At 35.9% G+C, this 13,721-nt stretch overlaps 1 protein-coding gene across 12 annotated transcripts in view; it reads left to right on the top strand.

The window, feature by feature from the left end:
- Positions 1-13,721, top strand: part of NBEA (neurobeachin) — a 469,696-nt gene that overhangs the window by 410,267 nt on the left and 45,708 nt on the right. For all 12 annotated transcript variants that reach the window (XM_085216030.1, XM_085216022.1, XM_085216029.1 and 9 more), the window contains 2 exons: positions 1,473-1,625; positions 11,381-11,548. In XM_085216030.1, coding sequence (XP_085072156.1) covers positions 1,473-1,625; positions 11,381-11,548 — 321 coding nt within the window. The remainder of the gene's footprint in view (positions 1-1,472; positions 1,626-11,380; positions 11,549-13,721) is intronic.

Genomic DNA, 13,721 nt, shown 5'->3' with positions numbered 1-13,721 from the left:
GAAGAAGAAAAGTTTTGTTTAGATATCTTTGATAGAATCATAAACATGCTTGCTGTTTGAAATTATGGGTTGGCACATAACCATACCACATTAAAAAATAAATTATTAAAAAAGAATGGAATGTGATTCAAACTTTTTATACAAAATAGTTTAGTGTTATACTTTTTTCTTTGCTAAATTCTTTTTCATTTGAATATTGGCTTTCATGTAACTTTGAAGCAGTAATATTTCAGCATTCTTATGTCCTTTTGAATTTGCCTGGTCTTTGAGACAATGCTCTTGGGCTGTAAGTTAGTGATTTGTACTGTAGGATATGTCCCTTTCTGGACACTTCTTAGTCCAAAATTCGCAGCTGTTCATTGAAATCTAAGGATCTATGTCTACATTTCTCCAACTGAGAGGAGTGTTCTTTCTTCTTAGGGCTTCATTAAAGCAGACCTAAAATGACTGTTTTTAGTATATTAAAAATGATGGAAAGAAGACAAAATAATTTAAATTGTAACATAAACATTCATATATGTGTGTTTTATGATAATCTTGAAAGGACCATCTATGCTTTAGCTGCTTTGTTCTCTATGGACATGTAGGCCAGATTTAATTGGATAAGCTAGCATCTGCAGTGATTTTTTTTTTTACACTCTGCATGTCTGCAGTTTTGAAAGGACCACAAAGAGGTTCAGGTTTCAGGTGCTGTGACATCAGTTTTGATCATGTTACACAACTGAATACCATAATGCTTTTAACAAGGGAATTTGGAGGATTTAATCCATACCTGGATATTAGAAAGGAGATGGTGGGCTTTAAAGCTTATTTTTATTGCAGTTAAATACTTTCTGCTAAAATAATAGGCAGTAACATATGGAGATGTTTCTTATATCAAAATGCGTTTCTATTTAGCTATCAAGAAATTAGGAGAAAATTCTCACTGTAACTTATTTATAATATATTAACACATTGAAGTCATCTTAGGTACTTTGTTACTGAACTTTCCCTGTTTAGATATCATATATTTATTTTTTAAGAACATATGCTCTATTGACATTTTTCTCCTCATGCATTTTTGATTTTTTCTTACAGTAGAAATGTTCATTCACCCTAAATTCTGCTCCCTTATATACATAATGAAATTGCCACTCTTGTAAAACTCCACTTCATTTATAGTACTGAAAGGTTGCCATATAGCTCCTAGTATGCATTATTCTGAAGAGGACTTCTTCAATGATATGCACTGTTTTTCTAAACTTATGCTTTTCATCAGAACACATATAGGTAAAAAAAAAGATTAAATATTTCATTGTAAAAGACTTCTGAATGCAAGTACAAGAAAACAGATTATAAAAAATCTTAAGTATATGTGCAGAAACAAAATTGAAACAAGAGTGCTTTCATGGATACTGCAGTAGCACCTGATTCCATCAGCACCATCCAGCATTGCTGTGTAATGTGGTCTTATTGTGTTTTCTCCCTCCTAGGAATTAATTCCAGAGTTTTACTATCTACCAGAGATGTTTGTCAACAGTAATGGCTATAATCTAGGAATCAGAGAAGATGATGTTGTTGTGAATGACGTTGAGCTCCCACCTTGGGCCAAGAAGCCTGAAGACTTTGTCCGTATTAACAGGATGGTAAGTAGCACTTTAATTTCTCTTTAATTTTAATTTTAATTTTAATTTTCATCTCTTTAGAGTTAGGCTTAAATAAATGAATTAGAATGTGAGGGGAAATTTACATTCTCTGTTATTTGAAAGAAAGAATATTTTTCAACAAAATTCAATTATTTTTGAGAAAGCATGAGATTCCATGAGATTATTTAATTATTCATGGAAAGGCATCAGAAAGGCATAAGTTGGACAATGCAGAACAGCCTGAAAAATTTAAGTCTGTTTCTCTTTACCAGCTTTTAAATGAAAAATTTGAAAGTTGTTGTAAGTGCTGGTTTGTTGCAAGAAATGTTACATTCCTTTCTCAAGCCATGTAATTCCCATTCAGAGATGAGCTGGAAGTATGAACGTTAGCCAATAACTGCAGTCTCTATAGACTTTTTTGAAAGAAATGATTTGATGTAAATTACCATGAAGTCCACTAGATTTAAGCACGAAAAACACTTACCTATATCAGTATTTTGTTGTTTTTTTTCTTGCTTTAATGTTATAAATAATTATCTCTGTTAATGATAGAATTAAAATGTTTGTTTATATTCATTTTAAGGATAAAATGAAAGGTATATTCTGATATAATGGCAATAGTTCAATTTATGGTTGTCTTTTGGAAATGAATCTTTCTTAAAATGTGTCTTGTCTGTGTTGTTTATATAGCTTTTGAAGCTATGGGTTCCCATACAGTTGCAGAGCCATTCAGTTTTTTCATTATTCCCTACAGGGCTTTTGTTGTAGCACTGTATGTCTAGCAGTGTTATTTTTCTTATGATCAGTTTGGCAATTTAATTTCAAGAAATGTGTATTTAAAGAAAATTGTTCTTCAGGGGCTGATGGAAAAATAGCTGTATGAAGTTCAAAAGAGTAGAGGAATATTATAAAAACAAACTTATTCCTATGATTTAGAAGTGGATGTGTGGAACAGTAAATGATTTGACATATGTACAACAGTCTCCTAAGGAAGTGATGGCAACCTCATCACTTCAGATATGAAATGCACTAAACAAAGCATGAGAAATGTGATCCAAGGAATAGTCCATAATGGGCAGGATGAAACTGAAAAAACATTTCCCTTCTTATTCTTGGCTGCTTTCACTTATAACTGCGTATAATGTAACATGCTTTCTAAAAACAAGCAATTGTCATAGCTGCTAGCAATAAATTCAAATGCAATTTTACCACAAAAAAAGGGGAGTGAACTGAAAGGATCATTACCCTCCATTACCATTCTCAAGTGCGACACGTGCAGTCACAGGTAAGCATCTCCAGGGTGCCCATGTCACTGCACAGAACCCTCTTTTTGGATTGTGGTTGTGGTGAAACCTGAACTGGGTCCAGGGGTAACCTTACTGAAGTTGATCAGCAATTTGGTTTTGACATCTCTAAGAACAGAAGCTCAATACCTTAGTGGCAAAGGGTAAACAAGCTGTCATCTATTGGGGAATAAAATGAGAGATGTATACTGATGATTCCCTTTGGTGAAATTTTATAAAGGATGCTCCTTTTTTTCTGTCCTAGATTGTGTTCTTCCATCTTTCCACAAAAATGAGGATAAAGAGACCTATGTGCTAAGAGATCACTTGAAGAAAGTCTTTTAAATTATTAAGCTTTTAAATATTAAGCTGTAGTAGCACTAATGACTGTTTCTGTATGTACATATGCTCAGATTGCTGTAAATTGGATGAGCCGGTGTTAAGATTCTCCACTTCAACTAATAGAGTATTTGCCAATTTCTAAAAGCACAAATGGTCTCATTTTTGTATCACACTCTTCCTATTCTGCCTTCCACTCCTATCCCCACATGTGAGCATTGTGTTGCTATTATACACTTCTACCTGGAGGCGTTTTCTGCATCGCCTTCCTTCTTCCTAACATTTACTTTTAGCAGAAGCATGATCACCAGTCAAAGTTCAGTTCTACACAGATACATACTGTCTTGAAGTGAGCAGCCTGATTAAATTTGTAAGGAATGGCTTAGAAAACAAGAGAAAGATGCATAGATTTATTTGAATTAGATGCAGAAAGCCCACTGAAAATAACCTTTGAAGGAAAAAATTAAAGATATTCAATGGGAAGCAGGAGTCTGTAAACAAAAATAGTACTGAAGGAGAGCAGCAGTGAGGAAGGAGTGATAATGAGCAGCAATTAGATCAGATATAGTTCTATATCATATATAGCATGGTTCTATATACCACCAGTGTATTTGGATGCCATCTATGGAGAGCTGTTGCATCACAGCAGATGCGTACTGTTGTACCTGCCTATGGTTCTTTTGAGACTGCACCTGGAATATTAGATTCACTTCTGGGTGACTAGAAGACAAAGTATTTGCATTTGGAAGCAGTTCAGAGGCTAGAAGCAACATGAAGAACTTTGGGATGTTAAATTAGTGTTTTTAGGTGCATAATTTTTTGTGAAACTTATCATAAAGTAGCAAGTAGCTGAAGTCAATAAAAATGCGTAAAGTAAGTATAGAAAGAAGTCACAGAATTTTTTTTTGAAAGATAAAACAGGTAATATATTTTCAGGAAAACCTTAGCCTAGGGTTTATTAGCTCATAGGGCAAATAGCAGCTACACTTTCATTTTGGTCACTGGAAACAGACAGGTCAACGCAGGGAACAAATAGAATTGGAAAGTCTGACATTCCCTACCTAACGTCAGAACCATGTTCTGAGCTGGTCAGCAGATGTATTATTCAGTTAGGTCATTCCCAGGCCAAGCTCTGGCTGTTACACAAGAATCCATCTCCAGAAAAAAACTAGCCCCGGTATAGTGCTGACGTGTAAAACACAGCAAGCTTGTGCAAGTCTGGGATTTCTGCATGAGGTTTGCAAAGCAAGCCGAGAGCAGGTTTACAGGATGGCCACAGAAAATTGAAGAACATTTCAAGTAAGCGTTATCCTGATCCTATGTCTAATGAAGTCAGTGGTAGTCATTTCATTTCAGTGAATAGGATTTTATGTGGTACTATGTGTCACATAGGAAGAAACTTATTTTTTCCTAGCTGACAATATTTTCATCTGATCGTACATATTTTTTTTGCTCGCTACCAGCATACACACATATATTATGTGTAATTTTGTGTGGAGGTAAATATGAGTCTTTTTATGAAGCCTACTTGCCCATTTACAAAGGTAAATATTTTATTTTAATAACAGCAAGAATCTCAGAATTTGATCTTGTGGCTTACGAGGACAAGAAGAGAAGAGCTTAGCAAACTCCACAGAGACACAGTGATAAAAAAGATGTAGTTTAACCAGTTGACTAACAAGACTTACTAAAATTCTGTTCTAATTAATAAAGGGACGACAAGTTTAGGTTGTTTCATTTGATAGTTCAATCAGGTGTTACATGTTTCTAACCAAATACAGAAATGGAAGTAAAAATGATTTCCCATCAAAAAAGATTGCTTTAAACTTTGGAGAATTAGACATACTATAAACACTGGAAAAGGCACTCAGTCTTATTATTTTAAGACCTATTACAGCAGATTCTAAGGTCTCAGTGTATACATCAAGGATTGTTTCAGCAGTTTTATTTATCCATACAAAGCTAGACTGATTACTATGGACTTACTCATGAAACATTAATAAAGCACTATGTTCAATGCTAACATGATTATGGTCTGACCTCGGTGATGGCACAAAGGACGGAGGCAGAAAGTGTCCCTGATAACATTACCCTAATGCTAGGCTCATCAATCATAATCTCCCAGTTTACCAGGAAAAAAAACCCACGCATAAAACCTTCCACAGATGTGCATCTGTAGTCCTGCTCAGTCTCTCAATCCCCACAGACTTTGAGCAGTCCTGAGAGCCAGAAATAGAGCATATCCAGGCAGTAAGTCAAGCATGTTAAATCAAGGCAGGAAACACCACTGCTAAACACTGAAGCAGAGCTTTTTAAATAACCAGTCTTTAATTTGGAAACAAAAGATGCAATATTGTGTAATTCAAAGTTAATTACAATGATATTTTCATTATGGCTTAGACACATATTAAATTGCAAATTACAGTGTTGAGTAAAATGTGTTCACTGCAAATTATATTTTTTGAAAGCCTGAATGGTGTCCTGTTTTTCTTATACATATTTTGTTCCTATTACATAGCTGTTACTAAGATTGAATTCTCTTTCTGTCTTTGAAATGATTTATTTAAACTCTTCTGCTGCCAATTGCATTTTTGTACAGTTCTCTGGCTACTCAGAAGCATGCATAGTATTTCATAATTAAAAAGCTTTTTCAATGGTCATTAGATACATCTATTATGAAATCTCTGTGCTGCGAGGATCAGGGAGATTTATCGTTTTTGCTCACCGTTCAGCAGCAGTTGGCATTCCATTCTTAGCAGATAGGCAGTGTGTGAGATTTTGTATTAAGATTTCGTATTATTTCATCAGCAGTAGCATGTTTGATTTTTACTCATTCAACTCACAGGTGTTTCAGTCTAACTGGGAAATGACAGTGGGTTTTTCTTTTTTTTCTTTTTTTTCTTTTTTTTCTTTTTTTTCTTTTTTTTTTTTTGAAGCTTTCTATATCTCTGAAGAATCTATTTATGTATTGAAGCTGCTCACATAAAGGATCAGTTCCTGCACAAACATCCCTAGAATAACCCAAATATGCACAATACATTTGTTTTGCTTTTATTAAAAGATTAATTTGCTTAAACAAACAGAACTAATTCCAGTTATCAGTATTTCTTTTTTATTGTGCAGCAAGAATCAAAAAGACTTTACCCCTTAAATGGTACAAGAAATGCTGAAAGAGTAAGTGAAATATTAAGCTGAGATAATCTGCATATTCAGAGATTTTATATTCTCCAGACACACAAAAAAACCACCAAATACTGATTAAGGCAAAATGCCTGTTTGTTAGAAAGGCGTAAGAACTCCTGATACTTTACGCAACATACATTTTGCATTAAAACAAAAACCAGTGTCTTCTTTTGGAATCTCTGCGAAACGTAATTTTTACTCCAAATTAGGATGAAAGTGTGCTACCTTCATCCTTCAGAAAGCTCAGAATTTAAGAGAAAGAAATTTTCACTGTAAGTGCAATTACCAAGGTTTCTTAAATCAGACATCTTGTGGAAAGCATAGATGTTCATAGATGTTTCACACAGAGGGTGGTGACACACTGGAACAAGTTGCCCAAGGAGGTTGTGGATGCCCCATCCCTGGAGGCATTCAAGGCCAGGCTGGATGTGGCTCTGGGCAGCCTGGTCTGGTGGTTGGTGACCCTGCACATAGCAGGGGGGTTGAAACTCGATGATCTTTGTGGTCCTTTTCAACTCAGGCCATTCTATGATTCTATGATTCAGTTCTAGTTAAAAATTGTACTGAGGAGTGACATATGAAATTCTTACATTTGCCCAGAATTTAATTTGGAAATAGATATAGAACTCGATTCCACTAAGCAGTAACTTGGCTAATATTAATCTCACTTAGTTTATGCATAAGGATCAACTTACTAATTTCTATTTATATTTTAAAACAGTTACAGGTCTGATTTTCAGTCTGTGGAACATGTGTGCATATGCTTGCATGCAAAGACAGAAAAAACACAATTCTTTTACTTCAAAATATTTATCTTTCTCTCACTAGAGAGTTCTTTATTATTAATTGTAATAGAAAACATGCTGGATATTACGTCATTTCTGTTTAATAGTTTGTATCTCTTAAAAAAGCATAAATAATGCTGCATCATTATTATTACATATACTATATACTTATTAAAATTTTACTTCTACATAATATGTAGAATAATAATGACAGAATAACAGAATGGAATAATATGACAGAATATCCTGATTTGGAAGACACCCACAAGGATCATTGACCCCAACTCCTAGCTCCGTACAAAACTACAAGAAAGCATTCCAAGATGGCTGAATTTGCAAGGACGTCTAGATACCATCTTGTTCAGCTCCCGTTCCAGCAGGGACACCCAGAGCAAGGTGCCCAGGGCCACGTCCAGGTAGCTTTGGAAGATTGCCAAGAAGGATACTCCTTAGCCTCTGGGGAGCCTGTGCCACTGCTTCAACACCTGGGAGAAGCTCTCCCAGTGTTCAAAGGGAAATTCCTGTGCTCCAGTTTGTGCCTATGGCCTCTAGTCCTAGCTAGCCCTGGGCACCACTGGACAGAGCCTGACACCATCCTTTTGCCCCCTCTCCCCCCTTTTTTTTTAGGTATTTATGGACACTGAGGAGATTTTCCTGAGCCTTCACTTCTCCAAGCAGAACAGTCCCATCTCTCCCAACCTCTTCTCATATGGGAGAGTCTCCAGTCCCTTCAACGTATTTCTGTCCCTTTATTGGACTCTCTCCAGTATATCCAAGTCACTCTTGTACTAGGGGGTCCCAGAACTGGACCCAGTATTCCAAGTGTGGCCTCACCAACACTGAGTAGAGGAAGGATCATCTCCCTCCACCTGCTGGTGATACTTTGCCTAATATAGCCAGGAATACCACTAGCCTACTTAGCAACAAGGGCACATCACTGGCTCATGTTCAACTTGTTGTCCAAAAGGACATATAATTATTAGGTGATAATTATTATTAATACCTCCAGTATGTTTTAAAGCCACAGTCTTCTTGAATACTGTCTTCTATATGGCCATCACCTATTTGCCTTAAAGAAATGTTTGTCTTTTCCTGCATGTTGTTACTCCTGTACCTACAAATTACATTTACACAGAAAATTCTCTCACCCTGCCCCCTACTAAGCATTGCATATTCATGAAAAACCAAACCATGTACAGCTGACAGTGATGCACTCATAAATTTTCAGGAGGGACTTTCATGGAAGGGGAGCAGCTTGTGCATTAGTGCAAATTAGGGAGAAGATTCTGCAGGTGCCGCTGCCAAAATCCCTGCCACAGCAGTTGTCCACCACACAGCGCCTGGCAGGTATTGTCCTTGCCACACCAGCATCCTCACAGTCTCCCTGGCAGTAACCCATTGGGCTTCCACTTTTGTGTGCAATTGAGAAAAGTATAGCTCCACATAACTAAATTTGTCTCTTACGTATTTCCCATTTAAGCATACAGACCTTTAAAGAAGCTTTAGGCCTCTTAAGATAGTACAATAAATCTGCTTAAAGTGTTGCAGACAAGGGACAGGACATGTTGCCGTGGAAAACCAGTTCATTTGTGTAGAAAGTTATTAAAGAGCAGATCATCCTTGTGAAATAGAAGTTCTTCATACCTGCCAGGGTCACTGAGACCTTCTCTGGAATGACGAGCTGTTGAGCAGCGGCTGGTCATGCAAGTTGAAACTGCCTCAGGGAAACATAACATAAGCATTCAATTCTGCTACCATAGGGGAGAGGATGTTTTAGAAGATAATGGGTGAAATATGCTGATTTGACCCAAGCTTATTTATTTATTTATTTATTTCAGCTCTACTGTCCAACCTTTAAATAGTGTGCTTCTTACTCAAAATTCCATCATTTATCTGAAATGTTATCTGCGTACTCGAGAAATAAAAACGCTATTTTTGTCCACTGCAAACACCTAACATTTCAGTTCATAATCTCCTTTTTAATAAATGGCCACAACCTTACAAAATGCAGAGTTGGAGGAGAAAGAGAACTATTGGACTGCTCATTGTAAGTTGGTCAGAGATGGATATTGAAAAGACAGCAGGCTTAAAAGCCTGCTCTAAATTTTCTTGCATACAAAGGAACATTAAAAACTGACCATTTAAAAGTTAAGAAATTCTTTATTCATGATTATGGTAGCATACTTAATTTTGCCTTGTATGCTAACATCCTTCAAGCTGAATAAGGTAAAAGATCTATGAAAAATAGTACACAAGATCATGCAGTTACTGACTATATGCTGCACACATGCAAGATAATACAATTATGGATCTGACATTACTTATTTATCTAGAGACACACTTTGAAATTAAGTAGTTTATTATTAATGTATTTTAATAAGATTAGGTAAAATTTGCATGTGATGGCCTTTGATTTTGGAAAGGGAGTAACACATTTTTATACAGTTCTCTGCAACATTTGTTTGTAGGTTCTTGTAGAATCCCAAACTTCAGCCCTTGAAAACTGAGCTCCATGTGACCTATGAAGTATGAGCCTTCACATCCATTTTCCTCAGAAATAGTGTTCACTGATTTTGTCAGAGAAAAGTCTGGTTTTCCATCATGACATAGAGTTCCTCTTCTATTTGAAGCACTGGGGAATGATTGCCTGAATGAAAGCATTAGGATTACTCAAGAGAAAAAAAAAAACACAAAACAAGTAAACAACAAACACCAACAAAACATAATCTTTAAAAATTAAAAGTGCTAGATAACATTACATAACAGATTGCTGTCAGCTCTGCCTGTGGGCAGATGAAAGACAGTAAGCTTGACATAGATGTTTACATAATAAGTTGTATTAAGGCTGGTATTCTTTTCTTCAGACAGAGCCAGGCTCTTGTCTAATGGTGCCCAGGGCTAGGACCAGAAGCCGTGGGTACAAACTGAAGCACAGGAGGTTTCCTCTGAAAACCAGGAGCACTTGTGTGCTGTGCAGCGATGAAGCATTGGCACAGGCCACCCAAAGGCTCCTTCTTGGGAATCTTCCAAAACCCCCTCGACATGGCCCTTGGCACCCTGCTCTGAGTGTCCCTGCTGGGGCGGGGGCTGAACAAGTTGGCATCCAGAGGTCCCTGAAAACCTCAAGCAATCTGTGATTTCATTATCAGTTTTCTTCAAATAAACTAATTGGAAGTTAGCGCTCAGATCTAACAAGTGAGCCAGATCTACTCTGATCAGAGGGAACTAGGTATACGATACTGTACTAAAGCATGATTCTGATGTATTTTTGGCAAGGGCGCATATAGAAACATTGTTAGTGGAACAAGAATCTTCATTTTAGTACCAGTTCCTGTTTATCTAAAGCCTTCTCTAAAGGTAGCATTGGGAATCAAAGAATTAGAGTATCTAAAGTACCTTCTGAGTCAGCTTGGTGAAGGGATAAGGAGGAGCTATGTAATGCCTTCAGGCTTTGAAAGTTCCATGTCAGGCAGTGATATCTACTAAGGATACAAATAGTTTGATACAGGCGTAGTGGTTGTATAATAATAATATTGCCATCATTCCCTCTGTCTAGCATTAGTCCCTTTCCATATGCTAAGCAACAGGATAACAATCCTTGAAGACATTTCTAAACTAGTAATGTCTTGTATTTTCCTTGATGGACCAATCCCATATTAGAAATGAATGTGAAAAAGAATCTTTTCCTGTAAGAAATAAGTGAAAATTCACACAGAGAGTTGAGAACCTGATTTTGTCAATACAGCTTTGTAATCCTCAAGTTTCCCTCTAAGATGTAAGGCAAACTATAACTAGTCAGAAAAATGTGGAGGAATATTGGGTTTATGAAATTGTTTTCTCACTTTTATCAGTTTCTCTTGATGAATTATCTAACTTATTTAACAAGCCCAAATTAATTATTAAATCCTTGCAACTAGGAGAAAGTCAGTGGCTGAAAAAAAAATACCTTGATATAAAGTTGAATGAAAGAAAAATGCTTTTTAGGTGGTTTTTTTTTTTTTCCCAATATAATTCTGTTTTTTAATATTTGAAAGATTTCAAGTGAATTGGATAAGCCTGAACAAAAAATGTAATGATTCCGCAGTTAAGAGGAGATGGTAAGACGTAATTTAAGCACAAAAGTGCAGGATAGAATTTACTTCCTTACTCTGAACTTCACTTGCAGGCCCTGGAAAGCGAATTTGTGTCATGTCAGCTTCATCAGTGGATTGACCTTATATTTGGCTACAAGCAACGGGGACCAGAAGCAGTGCGTGCACTCAATGTTTTCCACTACCTAACATATGAAGGCTCTGTGAACCTGGACAGTATCACTGATCCTGTCCTCAGGGAGGTAGGTGTTTATGCTATTTCATTCTAAACACTGCTGTCATCTCACAAGAAATGGTACTTTTTCCATCTTTCACTGCTGCCAAAAATTGTAGGGTATGATTCAGAATTTGAACCTTCAGAAGCAAGAATTAATTAGCTAGTGACGAAACAGATATCCCAAGGTGTTTTGTTTGCTTGGATTTACTAATATACTCATGTTTTATAGCCTCTTGTGATATGAAAAACTGTAACATAATGTATATTCTATAATTTAAGTTCTGAAACTTTTTATAATCAATTGCTTTTAGTAAGTTCACTTACTAGAACAGAAAAGCTAAAGAAAAAGACTGCATCACAATCACGGGAAAAATCTAATTTTTTCAACCAGATAATGTGGGAAAAATGTTTATGGATATGAAAATGCTTGCTAGATGGACAACAGAAATAATTCAGATTACTTTTGTGTTAATCATATAAATCATAATCAAAATGATGCCAACATAGAAAATGTTTGCTATTGTGCATATAAACATTTATGCGTGTATGTTTGTGCATAATGTATGTATGTATATAGAGTGTGCATCTGAAATGGCATTATCAGGAAATCTTAAGAAAAAAAAGTACTGGTTACCTTGATATATGTTTTCTTCCAGTTTCTGTATTTGTTTTTAGTAAGACTGTTAATTTGAATCATTATTTCTCAAATATCATCCAATCGTTGGATAAGACAATTGAAATTAGGTGGAAAGTGTGAAGAAGCAACAGCTGCTAGATGAGTACTGCTGTGATGAAGCTGTACACACAATCTTCCATTCCCCCAGATAGTTACCATCTGCTGTATGCAAAATAGTAATAATTTATACATTGCCAGGCGATGTGTCATTGTTTGTTTGTTTGTTTGTTTTTACATCTTGGAATTACTCTGAAATCTACAGATTTCAGAGGGAATTACGTTATAGAAAGCAATTCAATTCAGTGTAATTCTGGGTTTTGTCATGTTGCTTTCTAGTAATGAGTTGTTTCTACATTTGGTGCTTTTTCAGGAGCAGAACTGAAAAAACCGTTTGATTTCTTATGTTGCTATTCACCTCATGCACTGCAAAGCTTGTTTTGTACACAGTATTTGCTTGGTTTTATAAATGGACAAAATTGCATTCATATCAAATATTTGTTGCTAATGTGTACAAAATCATCTGCATTTAAAACTTTGATGATGAGAAGACTCAAAAAAGTAGGAAACTGCAAAAACAAAGGAGCAGTGGTTTTTAAATGATAAAACAGGTGTCAAGCACCATGAATGCAAGGGATTAGCATAGCTTAAGGTCCTGATTTACATGGGCAGACTTCGATGTCTTGACTTTAAAAGATCTGCTCCCACAGGGCAGCTTGTAGGATGGAAGTCTATCTGTCTGTCTCTGCACCTTATTTAACATCTTATGACATGATGAGGCTCTTCAGCTCTCCTGTGGCTCTGCTTACATGCATAACTTGTCATCAGAAATTTCAAGAAATTCATGGAAATGTTTTTGTTCACTCACTCGTACATCTAACCCATGCCCTCTCAGTCAGTAGTGCATAAACCTCTTCTTAAGCTTTTATTTACGCCAAGTAAACTTTAACTGAAAGCACAACTTCATCCTTATTACCACAATGAAGATTAGCAAAGAAAATACACTGCTAGAAGTGAGAAGACAAAATATCTTGAAAAAATAAATACCTGTTTATGAAAGTAGGAGACATTCTCCATCCAGTAACAAAGCATTTGACATTTTGATGATCTAGTAGATGTCACGTTTATTTTGAAAGTATATATACACTCTCTCTGTATTGTTGTATTGACACTTTTTTTTCTTATTTTATTCCTGTTTTTACCAGATACTCCAGAAAATAAATTAAAAGCAAAAAGTTCTTTAAAAGCCTGGAATGTAAAGACAGATACACTAGACTCTACGCAAGTAATGATAACAGTTATCTAATGCATTTTATGATGGTAGGTGGTGGCGTCTGGTGTCTTAACATGGAAGCACGGCCATTTAAAATTAATGGAGCTTTGCAGTTATCTAAGAAAATTCGTATCTCAGCATACAAGCTTGTTTGGTATTTATTTTCTAAATAAATGGGAAAATTTCCTTGCTTTGGCCCAAAGACAGTGAATGTACTGAATAAATGACAGTTAAAAAAGCACACAAATGCAC

Source organism: Meleagris gallopavo, chromosome 1 (genome assembly GCF_905368555.1).
Source record: "Meleagris gallopavo chromosome 1, MGAL_WU_HG_1.1, whole genome shotgun sequence".
Classification (NCBI taxonomy): domain Eukaryota; kingdom Metazoa; phylum Chordata; class Aves; order Galliformes; family Phasianidae; genus Meleagris; species Meleagris gallopavo.
The sequence above is the reverse complement of the archived record's forward strand: the minus strand, read 5'-3'. Positions and strand labels throughout refer to the sequence as shown.